The sequence below is a fragment of the Artibeus jamaicensis genome, unplaced genomic scaffold (genome assembly GCF_021234435.1).
Source record: "Artibeus jamaicensis isolate MK-2021 breed Jamaican fruit bat unplaced genomic scaffold, CSHL_Jam_final contig_354, whole genome shotgun sequence".
Classification (NCBI taxonomy): Eukaryota; Metazoa; Chordata; class Mammalia; order Chiroptera; family Phyllostomidae; genus Artibeus; species Artibeus jamaicensis.
In genome coordinates, this window is record NW_026521803.1 from 36,447,574 (window position 1) to 36,466,933 (window position 19,360).

Consider the following 19,360-nt stretch of genomic DNA (forward strand, 5'->3'; position numbering starts at 1 on the left):
GGACATAGGGAATTAAAAATAGTGGCTTGATTTGGTAATTACTGAAGAGTTACATTTTCTTATATCATCCGCTCTTAAAAACGACATATACTGTATCTGTTTTGCAAAGAAACTTTACATAATGTTTTCTTTAAATACCTGGGCGTTTGTGTCGAATCAAAACGTAAGTGTTGTTGAGAAAAAGTAAAATGTTTTTATTCTCATGACGAGGTTGGTTTCATTCCATAGAAACTAGCTGCCTCATGGCCCCCCGGCCATGCTGGGCAGTGATGAGCATTTGGCTTCAGCTCTCAGGGAAGAGTTCTGAACTTTTAACGAGGTTCCTGTCTGTGCTCGCTCACGTGACTCTCTCCCTCTCTCCTCCGCGGTGAAGCAAATGAAGAAGCACCCCTGCCGCCAGTGTGACAAGTCCTTCAGCTCCTCGCACAGCCTGTGCCGCCACAATCGGATCAAGCACAAAGGCATCAGGAAAGTTTACACCTGCTCGTAAGTCATGGTTTCTAACGTGCGGGGCACAGTGAGGGCACTCGGCCGGCCAGACATTCACCAAGGTTCCTCCCGGCTTCCCGTCCCCTCCCATTCCCGCCCGGTCCCACGGTCTCTGGATTGCGCGTCTCCGTGACAGCCTGCAGTTTTGACATGCGGTGTCTCGATTGGACGGGAGCACTTAAAAACGTTGAACTCGAAAGGTGCAGTTTTTTGCGCATCCTGGGTAGGTGGGTTCCTGTGCTCCGGCTGTTTCCCAGAGGTGTCCACCGTGTCAGGGAGGATTAGGGAGAGGAGAGCGACCGCAGGGGCACAGTGCCGTGATCTGCCCGCCTGGGTGATTCATTTGTCTCCTTCTAACTTGACTGACTCTTGGGTGCAGAGAGGCCCTGGTGGGGCCTGGTCCCGGAGTCAGCCTGAGGCTGACAGTTGGCCCTGTGGCTGTCGTTCACCGCCCAATGCAGGGTGGCCTGTCCCAGCACATGCTATTGGCCAAGGGACCAAAGGCGTGGGACTGAGTGGGCCAGCACACTGTGCCTCTTGGGATGGCTGTGAGCAACTTGGTGTGTGGCGACCAGAACTCGTATGTTATTATTAATGAGAAAGCTTTCTCCTATATGCAAACAGAACGTGCCTGAAGTGAGTGGATATAACAAGGTCACTTACTTTAAGGCACTTCTCATAAAAGTGAGAGAACTCAAAGACAGGGAAGCCGTATGGCAGGCCCGTGGCACGTGGCCCTGGAGACTCACGAGTGTTGGCTGTCAGATCAGCGGGACTTGGCTGGGGCGTGGTGAGCGAGGGGCAGTTTCTCGGGTAGGAAAACAGGGATGTAGTAGACGCCCCTTCGGTGAGATGGAAGCTGGGAGTGATTTTGGAGAGATGAGAACATTCTGTAGATAGAGTCTGTGTGTTGAGATTGTACGGAAAGAATCAGAACTTAGAAGGGAGGCCTGGGCTGGGCGGAAGATGAAACGGAAGTCTGGCGTGGCAGGGTCCTTGACGTGGCGGGTTTTGTTTATTTCCCCGTGAAGTCACCTAGGACTGTCTGGCTCATTTCCTGGGTTCCTCGGTGTTGGCACAGGCGCCCACCGCTGACCGGGTCTCTAACATGAAATCAGTGGAGTTTGGGGCCAGTTATCATAGAATCCATAGGAGCTTTTCCGGAGGTGGCAAATTTGGTTCTTCGTTCCCTTCCGCAGCAGGTTCTTTCTGATGTCTAGCTCATTAACTTTTTGGGGGTTACTTTTTTTTGGCCTGTTTTATTAAGAAAACTGTAAATTCGTATCTTCCAAAGAAAAACCATATCCATAATCTATTGGGTATTTTTGCATAAGATAAAATGATTTGGGGCATCCGTCCACAGTTTTCTACATGAGTCTCTGGACGGACACACCTACTTGAGTGCTGGGATTCTGATGGGGCCTGTCCCATTTGTGCCTGGGTGAGGGATTTGACCAGGCGGGACACCATCCCCTCTGTGCTGTGGCAGAGTGGTCAGGAATAATTGAGCTCAGCATAAAGGAGTGAGGGAGGGACTTCACAGTTCATTGTCCCCGTGACCCAAATTCTGAGTCAGGGTGAAGAAAACTTTCAAAGTCGACCATTCTCCCTTTTAAGATTAAAGCCACCTAGCGTTACAAATTAAGTGATACTTGAACCAGACTTAGACAGTAAATATTCATGTGCACCAAAGCAGGCCGGGCCTGTGAGGACACAGAAATGGGCAGAAAACTTTCCAAAAGCTGCGAACATTTTTTTTTTCTTTGCTCAAATTGGATACTGTGATTTAGAGCAAAATTTTGCGATATCACTTTGGGCCACTGGTATTGACTGACAGAGATCACCTTGACCCCTCTGAGCGTGCAGCCGGTGGTGACGGTCCCGCAGAAGCCACAGCAGCCACCTGGGACGCGAGTCCCTGTTCAGCGCGTGGGTCACCTCCGTGTCCTCTCCCCTGCCCTGCAGGCACTGCGCAGACTCCAGGCGGACCTTCACGAAGCGGTTGATGCTGGAGAAGCACATCCAGCTCATGCACGGGATCAAGGACCCTGACCTGAAAGAGATGACAGAAGCCACCAACGAGGAGGACCCAGAAATCAAAGAGGACGCCAAGGTCAGATATATTGCAGGTGTTCTCTTTACGGCATAATTGTGTTGATTTGGGTTTTTTTTTTTTTTCCAGTTAAAAGTTTCTGCAGTGACCCGATTTAAAAGAGTCAGACTGTGCATGGAGGTGTGAAGGAATAGGCAGTCTTCCTCTACACCCATTCTGACCTCTCCTCCTGCTCCTGAAAGGGAACCTGTGTTGTGTTTCCTCTGAGCCCTTCCAGAAATAGCTGCAGGCATCTACCTACATAAGTAAATTTAAAATGGTGGTGACAAGGCACAGAAATCACCTCTTGGCCAGCAGGAATGTATAGAGCTAGATTTGGTTTCCCTGGCAGCAATACCAGGTGTGGTAGTGTCCTCGTAAAAGCCTCGCTTCCTTTTAGCTTCTCTTTGTAACCATGGAAGCTAACACGGCGGATCCACGCCTCATTCTTCCATTAGCAGAGAGTGAACTTGGATCAGACAGTGGCGTATATACTCACCTGTGCACAAGGTGTGCGTGTGCCCTTAGAGTGAAGCCTCAGCTGAGCAGACGTCTCAGAGCTGCTGCGGTCTTTGGCACTGGGCTGCAACTGGAATGTACCTGCGTAAAGCCTACATGTGTTTTCAAGGAGTTACACACTGAGTCAAGGCCCGTCAGAACACTGCTCAGACCAGTGTCCCCATTAGATTGTAATCCTTTCCAGAGGGGTGTGGGAGGCAGGGATTCAAGGATGTAGGTGGAGCCCTGGCTGGTGTGGCTCAGTGAATTGAGCACCAGCCTGTGGAGCAAGGGGTCACAGGTTCAATTCCCAGTCAGAGCACATGCCTGGGTTGTGGGTCAGGTCTCCAGTAGTGGGTGGGACAGGTGTGAGAGGTAACCACACATTGATGTTTCTCTCCCTCTCTTTCTTTCTCCCTTCCCCTCTCTCTAAAAATAAATAAAATATTGAAAAGAGTGTAGGTGGAGGGGCAGCTTCAGTCACGGTGCCCTCAGTCATAGCTTCAGGTCAAGGTACAGGAGAGACACCCTGTGAACAAGGTGGAAAATTGGGGCCATGGAACTGGGAGGAGGGGGATCCCATTGGCTTGGATTTTTGGAGATCGAATAAGGCGGGGATTGGGTGTGGCTCAGATCTAGAAAGCTGGAAAGGCAGGAGAAGGGTGTGACCCATCGGGAAGGAATTTGACAGAGGTGAGTGGTCAGGACAGGGCAGTTACTGGACCAGCCGGGCTTCCGGTGAGTCTCCATTGTAGAGACAGAAAAGGCAAAATTCCTGGCCTTTTCCCCCCCACAAGGTGTTTTTCAGTCCTCTCAACCCCCGAGTCTCCCCCCGCCCTCTCTCTGCACTCGCCTGGCCGCCCTGATCCAGCCCCACTGGCCTTTGTGCCCCAGGCATGGGCCCCACCTCCAGCCTCTGCCTACACAGCTCCCCATGTCTGGTCCCTGTTCAGAGGCCACTGTCATTCCACGTGCAACCTGACAGCCCCACCCCTCCCGTCCTTCCGTGCTGCTTTATTTTCCTGTGTGTGACCCTGTAGATTGGCTCCTTGGTTGCTGCTTGTCACACTCCAATGGAGCCCACCTCCCATGACGGCAGGAACTTGTTTGTTCCCTGCTGGGCCCCTGGGCTGGAGCTCCGCCTGGGCCACAGGAACGCTCAGATTTGTGGAGCCTCAGTCGGGGTGGCAGGCTCGCAGCCGTGACGGCGCCCAAACCCCCCAGCTGGCAGCGCACGTTTTCCCGGCAGCCTCGAGTCCCAGGGAGCCGGCCACCGGCCGTCCAGCCAGCCCATGCCTTTCAGTTGTGTCTGTTTCTTTCTCCAAGGTTCCCAGTCCCAAGCGGAAGTTGGAAGAACCAGTTTTAGAGTTCAGACCTCCCAGGGGTGCGATTACGCAACCGCTGAAAAAGCTAAAGATCAATGTTTTTAAGGTTCACAAGTGCGCCGTGTGCGGCTTCACCACCGAGAACCTGCTGCAGTTCCACGAGCACATCCCGCAGCACCGGTCGGACGGCTCCTCCCACCAGTGCCGGGAGTGCGGCCTCTGCTACACGTCCCACGTGTCGCTGTCCAGGCACCTGTTCATCGTGCACAAGCTGAAGGAGCCGCAGCCGGTGTCCCAGCAGAACGGGGCCGGCGAGGAGAGCCAGCAGAACCAGCCCAGCCCCGAGCACGAGGCGGCCGACGGCGCCGCGGCCGACCGGAAGTGCAAGGTGTGCGCGAAAACGTTCGAGACCGAAGCGGCCTTAAACGCGCACATGCGGACCCACGGCATGGCCTTCATCAAATCCAAGAGAGTGAGTTCAGCGGAGAAATAGCCACAGACCTTCCACCACGAGGAAGAGCCCTGTCCACATGGGAATGAAAAAGACATTTTTGTTACAGAAAGGTTGCAGTATAATAGAGTTAACAGTGGTTGCAATATATTCTCTCTCAGCGTCCCGTCCCTTCTTCACCTTCCCGTGTGTATCCTCCCTAAGTATTAAAACAGTGTTTGAGTTCAGAGGAGTTTGTATATATTTAAATAACTTTTTATACTCTTTGTTACATGTTTGTATCAGTATTTAGTAGAAACTGTTTTGAGTTTGGGTTTTTGTGTTTTGGGGTTTTTTTGTTTTGTTTTTATTTTGGTGGGGGAAGATTATAATTTTTTTTTTTTGTATTGTTCCTTTGAAGCAGAGTTCTTAGTAACGGGCAGTTCCTGAATTCAAATAAACCATTTTGTATGTTACAGATTTAAAAGGGTTAACTAATTATGGGCTAAGATAATGCCTTTTTTAGTGTTTTTAATTTTTAGAATTTACTACATCAATTGTAGGTGATCGTGGGTCTCAAAACACCTGGGGACTTTCAAGTGTCTTAGCGCTACCCTCCACGTGCCTGCTCTGAGTCTGGGGTGGCGCGCCTCGGACCCACGCACGCTCTGGCGGCGTGTGGCATCTGTTCCGGGTCGTGCCAAACGGTGTTGAAAAGCGGCAGCCTTGCAGGTGAATAAAACACGGAGGCCCGGCATCCAGTAACAGATGAGGGGTTTCCTGATTTCCGTCTTACGGGGAAGAAAGGTATCCATCCTGAAGGGCAGAGTGGGGGCTGGTGCTTTTCTGGCCGGAGTGCAAGGCTGCCTCCAGGAGCACAAGGAAATAAAGCTGCGAAAGGGCTGGACTACCGTACACGTTGCAAATCCGTAGTTAGACCAATAGATTTATATAGTCAAGTTTTTGTCATGTAATTTATTAACTATTACCAAGACACGCCTAAAAGATCTCAAGTATTTCTCTGGCTCTTGACAGGAAGACAAAAATCCTAGTTGACTTAACCCTTTGCTGTCTGAAGAGTTGGCATTTCCTGTTCTGGGTGCTACTGCCAAACGTTCTGGTACTTAGAGTCCGGGAAGCACAACTCCAACCACCGCGTCGTCGGCCTGGGGCCGCCGGGTGAGCGCCGCCGCCGCCCGGGCATAGGTCGGTCATTTCAACAAGTACATTCACGGTCAGAGGTTCTGCTCTGTGGGAGTACAGTGGACACGCTCTTCTGTCCCGTCCGTTTATAGTTCTCTGGGAGAGTTCTATTTTTTGGTTTTTGTTTTGTGTTTTCTTTGGAATTTTATATCTTGTATTTATCCCTAAACATGTTTTGTACTTTTGTTTTGTTTTTTTTTTAAGAAAAGAAATTTGTTTGTGTATATATAGATCCTTGCATGATACACTGTAGTCAATGTTCGGTTCCTCAAAAAGGTCTCGCTGCTGTCGGGGGTCACGCACCACATCCACCCTAACTGTATCACACGCGTTTCATCTGTAAATAAACGTGGGACGTTTGGCCCTTGTGCTTCTGTGAGAGAGTCATTGATGGCGGGACTGTGACATGACCTTTAGGAGGTGGTGAATTTCAGGGGCAGGCACTGGGATGTTGCAGAATCCCCCCCGCTCCAAAGGATGGCGTTTTCATTCTCATTAGCAAGCAGCTGTTTTGTCAGTTTCTGGCTGACACTTTCCATCAGGACACTAGTGTCATGTGGGGGCATGACTGAGTCTTCCCCAATTTGAAACTCAATGGCTGTCACTTGTATACGTGTATTGCTCTAAGTTGTGTTCGTACCCTTTCACACGTGTCTCCATGTGAGCCTTTGCCGTGAACGTGGGTGGTGGGCCGCACAGGGCTCACTAGCCTGGTTTCACAGTTGAGGAAGCTGAGTGCAGCTTCTTCATTTTTTGCCTACACCCTCGTAGCTGGTAAGTGACTACGTATTAGAGCCAGATATCCTTGCTCTAAAGCTAGTGCTCGTTCTCTGTGTTTATGTACATATTGACAGATAACTCATTTATTCAAGAAATAAAACGTATGTGCAAAACACGGTACTAGATTTTTTGTTTGTGACACTGTATATAGCTTTTATAAGAGAACCTGGGAGTCTGTCTACTCCTCAGTACCCAGAAATGCCTAGTAATATGAAATTAGCATCTATTAAATAAATGCCTAGTTGAGCCTCCAGAAAAGATTTTTAAAGAATTCCCAGAGGTCCAAGAGGAACAATAAGTGAAGCCCAGCGTCCAAAACAGCACAGGTTTCTTTACCTTGGGAGGAAAGCCAGATGGTTCGACCAAAGAGAATCGGTGAACTAGAAGGTAGATTGTGAAGATACTGCCAAGAATCCAGAGAGATAAGGAAATGAAATACATGAAAGAGATGGGAAGTCAAGAACAGCCAAAGGAGCAGATCCTAGCGAGTGTGACGGGTTCTCAGAGAGGGAACAATTGGTAAAGGCCACTGCAGAAAAAACCACCCACAGAAGACATGAATTCTTTGGTTAACATGCTGAGTGCTGAGTGAAAACCCAACCTGGGACGTGTGAATTCCACCTGTTCTTTAGTGGTAGATGCTGGGTGAGGTGGTAGGTCTGGGCATTTGAGAAACAGGATACAGTCAGACGCAGGGCGGAAACCTGGAGCTTCCCTCCCAAACTCTCAGGAAGCCCATTTCCTCTCTTTGGTGGGAAAGAGGTTGCTGCGGATGACGGACTAGGCTGAGGTCAAGTTGCAGAAAGCCTTGAGTGATGGACTAAGGAGTGTGTATGTCAGCAGAGATGGGTTCTTTGGACAGGAGAGTGATGTAACCAGACTAATGGGTGATGGTGTTGAGGATGGGTGGCTGGGATAGTGTATCAAGATAAATTACGTTGTGCTGTGGTTACAACCCTGAATCTTAATGGCTTGTGACAACAAGACTTCCCTCCTGCCCACATTCCATCCCCACAGTGGGTTGACTGGAAGCATGGCTCCAGATCTCCTTGTCCCCTCACCTCACTGTCCCCAAAGTCACTGGCTACTGTGGCAGAGGGACAGGGCCATGAAATTCCTTGGCCCAGAAGTGGCAGATGTCATTTTCTACAACTCATCGGCCCAAACCATTCACATGGCCCCACATAATCCCAAGGTGGCCAGGAAGTGCAGTGCTACCGTGTGCCCAGAAGGCAGGAAGTTGCAAATCTGTGAATGGCATCAATGACCATCCCAGGACTAACACAGGACTTGACCTCCAGTGGTGGGAGTGGTCTTGGACAGAGGCTGTGGCGGTAAGTAGCACTTCAGAAGTGGCATCAAGAGGGTTGGTTTTGTGCTGAAGGAGACAAACACACAGGGTAGTTGTGGAAGTTCCAGGCTAGGTGGTTGCTTAACTAGACTTTTGCAAGTTTTACTTGGAGGCACGGAAGTCAGAGAGAATGGTGAAGATTGCACTTTAGATACACATACAAGGTACGTTCTTGTTTGCATGTGTACGGTTGGCTAGTTTTCGTCAATCACGGGGTAGCAGTGCTGCAGTAAAGAATGCCAACAAGGTGAAACAGCCTTACAAAATGAGAAACAGGAAGAAGTGGACTTAGATAGCACGGCCCCGACCACCACTTCCTCCCAGAGACAGTTCCCACAAATTCTAAAGAATAGCTCGCTGTCCCCCTCGAAGCTCCAGTGGGCGCTTCTGCCCTGGGTCTGGGGGCGGCTGGGCTGCATCCTGGGGTCACTGACCAGCAGGGACATTTCTTGTTGAAAACTTGGGCCAAGACTAAGATGTTATTTCATTCTAATATATTCACGGTGCTGCGATCTCTCTGTAAAATGCCTGTGTGGAAGAAGAAAAGAGAACTGTTGGAAGGAGTTTGCAAAGTATAAAATAGGACCGAAAAGAACCATTTATTTATTCCAAAAGTGATCTGAAAGCAGAGGGGCGTGTCGAATGTGGAATGCCCCCTGAGTCACTTAGTTACATACGCATGTGCACACACCAGGTGCTGTAGGGGTTCCACAGGGCAGCCCCAAGTTCTAAGTATACAGCGTGGAACCCTGGGTTCATTTTCCTTAGGAACTGGGCCGCGCCTCAATGCTGGAGCGGTGCACCCAGGCCACTGTAAGAGCCAGAGTCCTGGTGAAGTAAGGAGAGGGTGGGAAGGGAATTGCAGGGAAGCTGTCCATCATACTCAAAAGATGTCCTGCCTGCACCCCCCACGGGCCTAAGCCATATAGAAGCTAGAGGACAAGGAAGCCCCAGAAACGGTCTGTAATGTCAGCAAGCGGGGCGCAGCAGGGCAGAGGGGTGCACGATGGATCCGGGGTGCTGGGTGGGGTGGGGGGACCGCGCGATGGTCGCAGATGCCTTGCACACACTTTCAGAAGTGTCTGCTCTAGACCGGTCTTCTCGTTCTCATGCGTTTCATCCCCGTGGGCAGGCTGTCAGCTGGAACGGCTGCATTCCATGCTTATGTTTTCTTTCTAATTACCTCAGCAGGTTTATTATAGCCTTTCCCTAGTGGCTATATATTTTACTTAAGGAAACAGAACAGCAGTTCCCAGAAAACATTCTTCGCCGGTTTCTAAATTCAATCCATGAGGTTAGTTCCGACTCCAAGCAGCACTGTTTATAATGTCCCGTAGCATTAAAGGAACTGATGATTCAATTTGCTTTGCTGTTTTCCTTCGTGCTGCTCTTCCTGGGGCTTCTGTCCTTGTTACAGCGGTAAATTACACCCCCCTGGCAAATCTGCTTCCAACACAGCACTCTGCAAGACTGCTGTTTCATCCGGGGAGCTCTGTAATCAGAATCTACCACCTCACACCTCCAGCCTCGTTCCAGGAGGTTTGGGTTTATTTAGCCCAAGAGTAACTTTCTGACTTCAGGTCTAGTCGACTTTAATTGGACTGGTTATTTCTGGAAAACGCACGTCATTTATCTGATGAAAAAGCACAGGGACAGCGGACTCAGTTGATTGGAGAGGATGGTGTGATGCTGACCAATCAGGAAGAGCAGGGCTGCGTGTCAAAGGGAGTGAACGACCCTCTCGTGGGAAGGGTGGCAGATGGGTCTTTACGGGTAATGGACATTTTTCTTCGTTCTGTCAGTTCAGCCTCTGATCCCTTCCCAGGGTTGGAGAATCAGCCATTGTATGACTCTTGGCAAGAAATGGACTTTGTCTCCTGCTCTGGGATCCAGAAGGTCACTGTCCCTGACCCCCTGGTAGGCTACCCTCAGGCACAGGACGGTCAATACTGGGCCTATTCCTGCAGATGATGCAAAGAAGTGGCTCGGTTCCAGTTTATTCATTCTGGTAGCCCCATGGCAATGGTTGTGGTGGTTACGGATGAGCATTACCTTGTGACTTGTGGTCAGGAAAGGGAAGGACCAAGACATGGGGCAGGGGCAAGGAGAGTGTGGACCTTCCTCAGCCTCTGCACCCACTGCCTCCCAGGAACCGCTGAGCCATCTGGACCAGGGACCCCCGACGTCACGGTGGGATGTCTCGGAGCCTAGATGCTTGCTTTCCTCTGAATGACACACAGTCCCAGCAATAAGACACCATCAGTTACTCTAGAAGAGACTCACCGAGGTAAACGGAAGTGTGTGCCCTTCCGTAACCACGAGACCCCAGCACACCTTCCGTCCCTGCATCCTGTCCCCTCACCAACCTCACCTTCTACCCAGTCTTCCCAATTGTTCTTTAACACACTCTTCACACCACCTTCCAGACCTGGGCCCCTGCTCTTCCTCGGCCTGGAATGCCCTCCCTGAGTTGCTCTTCTCCCATCGGACTTCTTTCACTAATTTCCAGTTGGCTCAGAAGTCACCTGCTCAGAGCCAGCCTCTCTGGGTGGCCTTGCCTGAAGGCGCCCGCCCCCACCAACAGCACCCACGCACTGCTCCACTCTTCACTTCTTCACGCCGCCTGATTCTTCTTCCTACCACTGACCACTGCCGGCGCAGGCTTATTTGCTGACAGTCTGCCCTGCTCTGGACAAGCATCCTGAGCCTGTCCGTGAACTCTGCCTGCTTTCTGATCTGCGGTCTCCATTCCCTGTCATTGCAGAGCGTTGTCCCTTTGGCCACTATTAGGTAGCATTTTCCCATCACCAGGCTGGTTGATCCTTATTCTTGTCAGTGAAGACAAATCCTAGTTGCTACAGATTCATGGCCAAAGGATGCGAGGCCTGATGCTTTTTCCTTCCCCACAGAGCTAGTTCCTTGGCTAAGATGACTGCGGCATTAATGACGGCAAGCTGCTTGCTGCTGCCTTGGGAAATGACCAAGGCCTGCTCGCAGGCAGGGTAGGCATTTTGTATTTTTCCACCCCATTTTTATGCCCAGCACATTGCCTTACATAAAGCTGGTCCTTAAAGTGTCTTTGCAAAATGACTGAGTCTCTTTGAACTTGATTAGTCTTGATTTTATTTCTCAGTTGGGACAACCAGAAGGGTCTTGGGCTGTTTAGTTTCCCAAAGGAAGGTGATCACCCTGGGCTGTGGGTCAGTTGGTTGAAGCATCATCTTACACACCAAAAGGTTACAGGTTCGATCCCTGGTCAGGGCACATCACCAAGGTTTGTAGGTTTGATTCCCAGTTAGAAGGCAACCAGTTGACATTTTTCCCTCTCTCTCAAATCCATAAAACACATCCTTGGGTGAGGATTTTTTAAAAGTGAAATGATCTGTTTTCTTTTTATTTAGGTGGTATGTAAAAATCACTTTTGGTGTTTTTATTACTAATGATTAGAACATGAGATGTGTTCCACTCACTATGTCCTCCCTGCTTCCTCAGTTGACAAAAGATGGAATATTTAACACTGAATTCTAAAAGCAGTTTCATGTTTTCCGTGACTACACCATATCAACAACGGACTTGGAAACAAATTCAGGTTTTAGAGATTTTTTTCTGTTTAATCACCTAGAAGCGAAGCAGGTCCTCATCAGAACATGACCACGCTGGCACCTTGACCTTGGACTTCTGGGCTCCAGGAGTGTGAGCAATAAATGTCTGTTGTTTACCAGGCAGGGTCTGGGGTGTTCTGTTCAGTAGCCCCAGTGGACTCCACAAAGGGGCAGGGCCGGGCTGGGGCGCCACAGGCCCCTGGGAACCCGTGAGCTGACGGAGGTCCAGCTGAGCCCCAGCTGCCCACGGGGGCGGACTTGTTTGCATCCCATTTGAAATGTCATCGGGGAGGCTGCTCTTTACAGAAAGCCTTTCTGGAAGGACAGTGTTTACACCCTGAGACACCCAGACCCACACATTGTTTTTTATGCTTTGCTTAAAGTAGATGAGCACCAGCCCTGGGGACTCTGCAGCTTTGTGTCCTCCCCAGACATGCGGTGTAGGCCCCGTGAGATGGTGCGTGTGCTTACTTATCCCCCCTGCACTGGGGCTCTTTCCGGGGGGCAGTTCACCACCCCGCACCCAAGTCTGGCCAACACATGAACAGATGCATGAAATACCCAGGTGGGCCCTTCTTTGCGTATCACTTATTCAAGTGTCTTAGAGGTTGGATTCGTACTCATTCTGGGGAAAAAAACAAATATTGCCACTTCATATCCTCAGTGTCTGTATACACTGAGGCAATATTTGTTTTTTTCCCCAGAATAAGTATGAATCCAACCTCTAAGACGGATATATAAAAATTTTTAAGCCCAGAGGTATACGCAAGAGTGGCTAACTAGAGAAAACCCAGCCTTCTCCCTGTTAATCTGCATGACTAAAGAAAGCCAGGTGGCCGGCGGCCCCCACAGCCACGCGATTTTACTCAAAAATACTGAGTTGCGTGTAAATCAGTTTCCATGGTTTGTTCATCCCGGCCGCTTTGCAGGTGGCTGAGGAGACACAGCTTGTCACTGCGTGTTAAGGACCGAGCAATGTCACATTCCTCGCCCCCCCCAACATGTAACACACTGGTGTTCCATAAATATGAGGATTTTTTGTCTGGGAGGGGAGTTCATCCTGACAGGTGGAGGGACAATGATGGTCCTCACTTTACTATTTTGTTTGCTTTCTTTTCAGTTTCAATTACCCTTTGTTTTTCCTGCAGGAAACATTTCCCTCAAGTGCATGCAAGACACTGACCAGTTCCTTTCTGATCTGAATTCAGTGGAGCCCAAAGAATATGCTCTCAGAAGTAAGTGGGTTTTCCATTCTGTGGGTGAGTGCGGGGCAGGCGGAGGTTCGTGCTGGGGCATTCTAGAAAAACTCTTGAGAATTAAAAGCACAGAACCAGGTGGGGAACACAAGACAAGCCTCAGTTCACAAACTGCGCCTGGAGTCAAGGCAGGAGGAGGGATTTTTCTCACAGAAGGCAATAAGGAAGTGGTGTCAATTCTAGCTAGAAGGGATCTCATGAAGACCAGCCTGTTAATAAGATTAAAAGGTTCATGAAGTGCATGATGCTGTTATTATTATCGAAGTTGATAACGTTTCACTGTTGTATGAGATGGCTCGCTTTATTTCTTTTTCTAGACATTTAGCTTTGAGAATGAATTATTCAGGGAGCAAGTCTTGTCCGCTACGTGTCTGATAGTAAATTCTGAGGCGTGTGTTAGTGAATAGGCTGGTTCAGGCTGGAAGAAGTTCAAGGTCACCAGACCTCTTCAAGTGTGGTAAGGATGGACCTCAGGCTGCCATATTTATTTATTTTTGTCGTTTTCCCAAAATTGTTCTCTTAGCTAAAGGGACATGTACCTTCCTGCCAGAAGGGGGCAGGAAATCAGACTCACTTTCAGGGGGGTGACTTCCGTGGGTGAGTGAGTCAGCGTCAATGGAAACCACTAACAAGGAAAAAGGTAACAACTTGCTCTTTCCAAAGCCATAAAATCGATCATCGCAGTTTCCCTTTCCATTTTGGACACATTTATTTTGTACTGGAACACACCCATTGATACACGTCGTACAGACAGACAAAAGCTGGGGTTTCATGCCGGTTGGAAGCGATTGCTGTTCGACACTCTGGATTAGATGAGATGTCCTGAAATTCAATGAAATGGTGGGGAAAGGTAAATCCCACTGATGCAATAGCCATTTTCAAGTCCCAGGCTGGGACTGATTTTGTTTTGCTGTGGCACTTGATGATATTTACAGGGAACATTCAGACACACCCAAGCCAAGTAAGCCGGCCAAGAAAATCCAGACGGCACCATGACTGGCTGGGGTCCATGGTGACTAGGGGCAAGCACATGGTGCCCTCCTCAGCCATGGCTTTATGTGCTAGCACTTTGTCTGCCTTGACAGTTCCTCTAGCCATGTTCCATCTGTAGAAGCCTGAAAATGGAAAGTCCTTATTTTTTTAGTTAAGAAAAGTTCCTTCAGATGAATGGTCCAAGGAAGAACTGATTTACGTAAACGGAATAGAGGACCATTGTTTAACTTAACAGATGGCTACTACGATCTCCAGCTCTTGCACTGATTTTCATTCTAGCACGTAGAAAACACTCGACATCCTTGCCTTGACATTGTGCCTGATTTCTGAGCCCGGCGCGTGGTTCTGACCTTTGTTCTCAGCATGGTTTTCCTGTGGATGGAAAAATAACGAGTCAGTCTTTAAAGAGTACTTTCTCATGGTGGGCACCGTTCCCCGGGCAGGAGTTTTCTCGTTTGGTTCCAACCCCCGCCCCCATGGGAAGGGTGTTTTTATCATCTATTTTATAAATGAGAAAAACGAGCCACAGAGATGTAAGGGATTTTGCCTGAAATGAATTGCCAGGGTCGGAGCCCAGGGCATCCGTCCCCCAGCCGTACTTCCCATCACTGCCTAAAATGAGAAACGAGAGAAACAAAGCAAAAACAGCCTCAAAAGGAACGAGGCAGAGCTACATGTGTCAATACCGAGGGAATACACAGAAAGAACACCAAGAAAAAACGCTGTCGAATACATACAATACATCCGTCTTCAAAAATGCAAATGAAGGTGCTCTGGTGCTTAGGGAGACAAGTATAAACTACTGGTGGGAGGGGCTGCCTGGGAACGAAACCCCCCCACTTCAACTGGAGGTTGCCTTGGAGTAGGCGGTGCTTAGGGTGGGGAGGCAGCCCGGGACACATCAGGTTTCAAATGATGGGCTGAATTTTATTTTATTTCTTCATCCTCACCCGAGGACATTTTTTTCATTGCTCTTAGAGAAAGGGGAAAGGTGAGAGAGAGACATTGATGTGAGAGAGAAGCATTGATTGGTTGTCTCCCACACAGGCCTGGGTTGGGATCGAACCCACAGCCCTTCAGGTATGGGATGACGCTCCAACCAACTGAGCCGCACCGGCTAGGGCTCAAGCTTTATACTTTCAACATAGATGTCTCTTTTTTTTTTCTTTATGCCTTGTCAATCTGTTAAATATTGCATATTGTTTTGAATCTCCATCCACAATCCAAAGCATGGAGATGAGAGGCAGGATCTCTAACAGTGGGTGGGGACCTGCGGGTGGTGAAGGTGGAAAGAGAGGGTCAAGTTCAGGCGGAGGGGTTTGGCCTTGCGGAAGGGAACTGCAGTTGGTGTTCCCTGACTTCAGTCCCCCAGGAACCTCATCTCTCTGTGAACGCACCATGCCTTCCTCGAACACACAGCAGCTGCCTGGCGCCAGGCCCCAGGCTTCCGTACTCCTGCCTCATAAGCCCACAGCAGCCCTGTAAGGAGACCCACGGGGAGAGTGCTGTGGGTTGAACTGGGGCCTCTAGATAGATTCGGCGAAACCCTGGCCCTGGTACTAGTGGGTGTGGCCTGTTTTGGAGCCAGGGTCTTTGCAGACACAGTCAAATTAAGAGAAGGTCAGACTGGACTAAGGAGTGCCCTAATCCAATGACCGGTGTCCCTATAAGAGGGACAGAGAGACACACAAGAATGCCATGTAATGACAGAGGCAGAGACTGGAGTGATGTGTCTCTAAGTTGGGAAAAAGAAAGCCCAGGAGGGCCGAGGATCGCCAGCCCCAGCAGCAGTCACGCGTGGGCATGGAACAGAGCCTGCCGCGGAGCCTCCGGAAGGAACCCGTCCTGCCGGCCCCTTGATTGCGGACGTCTGGTCTCCAGAACTGTGGGACGGGAAAGTTATGCTTTCCAAGCCACCCTGTGTGTGATGGTGTGTTAAGACAGGAAACCAACACGGAGAGCTGTGGCGTCTCAGACACAGACCAACACGTGTGCATTTATGATCTGAGATGGAAACGAAAACACGAAGCAGTCTCGGGTCTCGGACCTTCTTTCTCTTGAGATGGATCAGATGTCCCCACAGCCATTTCTTAAGGTCCAGCCAGACCCGCTTGTGACACTGTCCGCAGCGAGGGCCTTGCAGGGTGAAGCTGTTTCTGTGGACTTAACCGTGAGCTCGCCATACTGGGATCCTCGTGGTTTCGTGTGATTTCTGCCTTTTCCTGCACTTTATTCCTCAGGGACAAATGAGGGGGGAGCAGGGGGCCTCTGGTTCCCAAGCAGACTGCAGGGCTCTTCATTTCCTGTTTCCTCAGATCTCATAACATCCTTGACATCTTCCCAGGCATCTGCTTTCATGGTGCAATTTTCTTTTTTTTTTAAAGATTTTATTTATTTATTTTTAGAGAGAGGGGAAAGGAGGGAGAAAGAGAGGGAAACATCAGTGTGTGGTTGCCTCTCGCATGCCCCCTACTGGGGACCTGGCCTGCAACCCAGGCATGTGCCCTGACTGGGAATCAAACCAGTGACCTTTTGGTTCGCTGGCCAGCACTGAGTCCACTGGGCCACACCAGCCAGGGCTCATTGCAAAATTTTCTTAACTCTTCAGGTCCCTTCTCGCTGATCCTACTGCCTTGGGCATCATTGTTTATCTCCTGGAAAGATTATTTCATGCCTCTGGTCCGGGTGTCTCCTCTTCCATCCCAGAAGCCCAGGCCTGGGGTGGACGCCCCTGTTATGGGAGGCAGCCCCGGGGAGCCTCTCACGGGGCTGGCTGGCCGCTGGCCTTTGTCTTTCACTGGTCATCAATGGAGGACCCTTTATTGACACTTGATTTGTCTTCTCAGAAGTTGCCTATTTTTCCATCAGCCAACAGGCCTGGCCAGTCCCCCCCACCCAGGTGCTGGAGCTGGGGACAGAAAAGTGGCTGAAACCAAGGGAATCTTGTCCCAGAGAAAAGGGGACACTGCGGGCCCCACTAGAATTTCTGGGCTAACCAGAATTCTGATATCCTTGCTGCAGCAGGCTGAAATAAGCAACCCTGTCTTGCCAAAAAGACACCCACTTTCTAACTCCTGGGACCTATGACTGCTGCCTTCTATGGAAATGGAATCTTTACAGATGTAAGGAAGCTAAAGAATTTGAGGTGGGGACAATACCCTGGATCACCCAGCTAGGCCCTAATGGCAGTCACATATGTTCTTCCCAGAGGGAGGCGGAGGGAGACTTGAGACACAGAGGACCAGGGGATGGGACCTCAGAAGCAGAGACTGGAGGGATGTGGCCACAAGCCGGGGGTGCCGGCAGCCCCCGGAAGCTGGAAGAGGCAAAGGGCAGATTCATCTCTGAGCCTCGGGGTGGCAGCCCGGGTGACAGCCTGATTTCAGTCCAGTGATACTGGGTTTCTGTGGTTTAAAGCCACCAAGTTGGTGGACATTTGTCACAGCGGTCACAGAAAACAAATACCCATGCAGTCTCTGTTCTGCAAGCTCAGGATGAAGGGTTGTCCAGACATGAGGGACACTTCCAGGAGGTGTGTGCAAAGAGCCTACTTCAGGAAGTAGCAGATCAAGTCAATGGCACATTCTGCTTGTTTTCTTGCCAGCAAGGAGTCCTCTGGCAACAGAGAGTAGGCATTGTGTGTGTGTGTGTGTGTGTGTGTGTGTGTGTCTTCTGTATCATCAACTACAGGGCAAAAACGACTCAGTTTGCATTTTTAAAGCTCTCCAGTATAACACAGTGATGCGTGTGTTTGCCGTTAATGCTGAAGATAATCATCACTTTCAGGATCTGTCTGTAGCTTGGCATCGCAGAGGCTTCTGCAGCCTTTAGCTTCGTGGTACTCGTGCATCCATATTTTAACATTTAAGACCACTCATTGGCCAAGGTCTTGCTCCCTCCATTCAAACCCAGAAATTAATCAACTCTGCATTTTAATACCTGTATATCATTGCCATCATGTGAGAAAGAAAATGTGCCTGCCAATTAGCCCAGCAGAAATGAAACAAGTTGCTTTTAATCTTTTCATAATGAAGACCTGGAACAGCCGCCCTGTGATTGGAAGGAGCAGGTGGGACTAATCATGAGTTTATTCTGCCCCTCCCTCCAGGAGGGTCACAATGGATTTTGATTTGGCTGGTGCCCACGGCCAGGCGTCTCAGATCCTTGACAGAAACTAATTAAGGATAAGGCAGGAAAAGGGCAACCTGTCCACTTGCGTTTTTAATCAGAAAGGAAGCTAATGTAATTGAAAAGTTGCATAGCATACAAAATATCCATAAATCCGATCCAAGAAAACCAGTGCACAAAGCAAAACACCAACCAGCAAGACAACTAGAATTTAATCTTCTCAAGTGAGAATCAAGGGTCCCTCTGTATTCATCCTTCAATTTTATCTATAAGGGTGAAGACAAGCTCAGCATTGACCCCCTCTTGCTTTCGTCTCCTTCAACTCTTAAAGTTCCAGATCTTTAAATTCCAGGCTGCAGAGTTGGGGTGCTCAGACAGTGATGGAGAAGGGAATTTGCAAATCATTTAGTCTATTTATAATAAGCACACCCAGCTTCCAAAATTGTTGTTTATCTTGTCATAGGGAAGACCTCAACCTACACTCAAGGAATTGGATTGAGGGTATTGGAACTTAATTTTTTTTGAAGTTGAGTTCAATTCAGCAAATGGTTATTGAGCTCTTCTGAGATACCCATTGATGAAGACACGGCCCCTCTTTCACACGGGAGACAGACTGGTGAACAATCACATGCCTTTTGGGGTGACACACTGAGCGAGGCTCTGGAATGTTTCCTGGGAAAGCGTGTCCTTTGGCCCTGAGTCAGAGGATGAGTCAGCGTTTTCCAGGCAGGTGGGAAGGAGGGACATTCCAGGCATGAGGACAGACAAGTGACGGCCTGGTGTGTCCTGTACAAGGAGCGGAGGAAACGGGTGTGGGGGTGGGAAGCTGAGACTGGAGAAACAGGTCTGGCCACAAAGGACCTTTGAAACGATGCTCAGGAGTCTGGCATTAATCCACAAGATCTCAGCTGCCAAGCCCGGCTGTGCATAGGATCACCCGGGAAATTGTGGAAAGCAATCCATGCCCAAGCCCCACCCTGACCAACTCAGTCCCCCTTTGTAAGGGTGGGGCCTGGGCATTAAGATTTCAAAAATGTGTCCCAGGTGATTCTAATGTGTGCCCAGGGTAGAGGATCAGCTGTAGGCAAGAGGTCTGCAAAGGCTTCCTAAGAGACCAGAGAGTGACTCTTAGCTTCGGTGGGCCACACAGCCTCTGTTGAAATGCCTCCACCCCTTACAGGCACACCTCGTTTTATTGCTCTTGGCTTTGTGG

At 49.6% G+C, this 19,360-nt stretch overlaps 2 protein-coding genes across 8 annotated transcripts in view; both read left to right on the top strand.

Annotated features, from left to right (window-relative positions):
- The window catches only part of ZNF532 (zinc finger protein 532), a 96,300-nt gene extending 89,895 nt beyond the window's left edge, over positions 1 to 6,405 (top strand). For 6 of the 7 annotated variants that reach the window (XM_037151956.2, XM_037151957.2, XM_037151959.2 and 3 more), the window contains 3 exons: positions 374 to 486; positions 2,455 to 2,602; positions 4,406 to 6,405. In XM_037151956.2, coding sequence (XP_037007851.2) covers positions 374 to 486; positions 2,455 to 2,602; positions 4,406 to 4,897 — 753 coding nt within the window. In that variant the 3' untranslated portion in view covers positions 4,898 to 6,405. The remainder of the gene's footprint in view (positions 1 to 373; positions 487 to 2,454; positions 2,603 to 4,405) is intronic. The other variant, XM_037151968.2, reaches the window with a different exon arrangement.
- A 3,626-nt stretch (positions 6,406 to 10,031) lies between these two features.
- LOC119054135 (O-acyltransferase like protein) overlaps positions 10,032 to 19,360 on the top strand; it is a 45,044-nt gene continuing 35,715 nt past the window's right edge. The window contains exons 1-2 of the mRNA XM_037152001.2: positions 10,032 to 10,085; positions 12,891 to 13,005. Coding sequence (XP_037007896.2) covers positions 10,032 to 10,085; positions 12,891 to 13,005 — 169 coding nt within the window. The remainder of the gene's footprint in view (positions 10,086 to 12,890; positions 13,006 to 19,360) is intronic.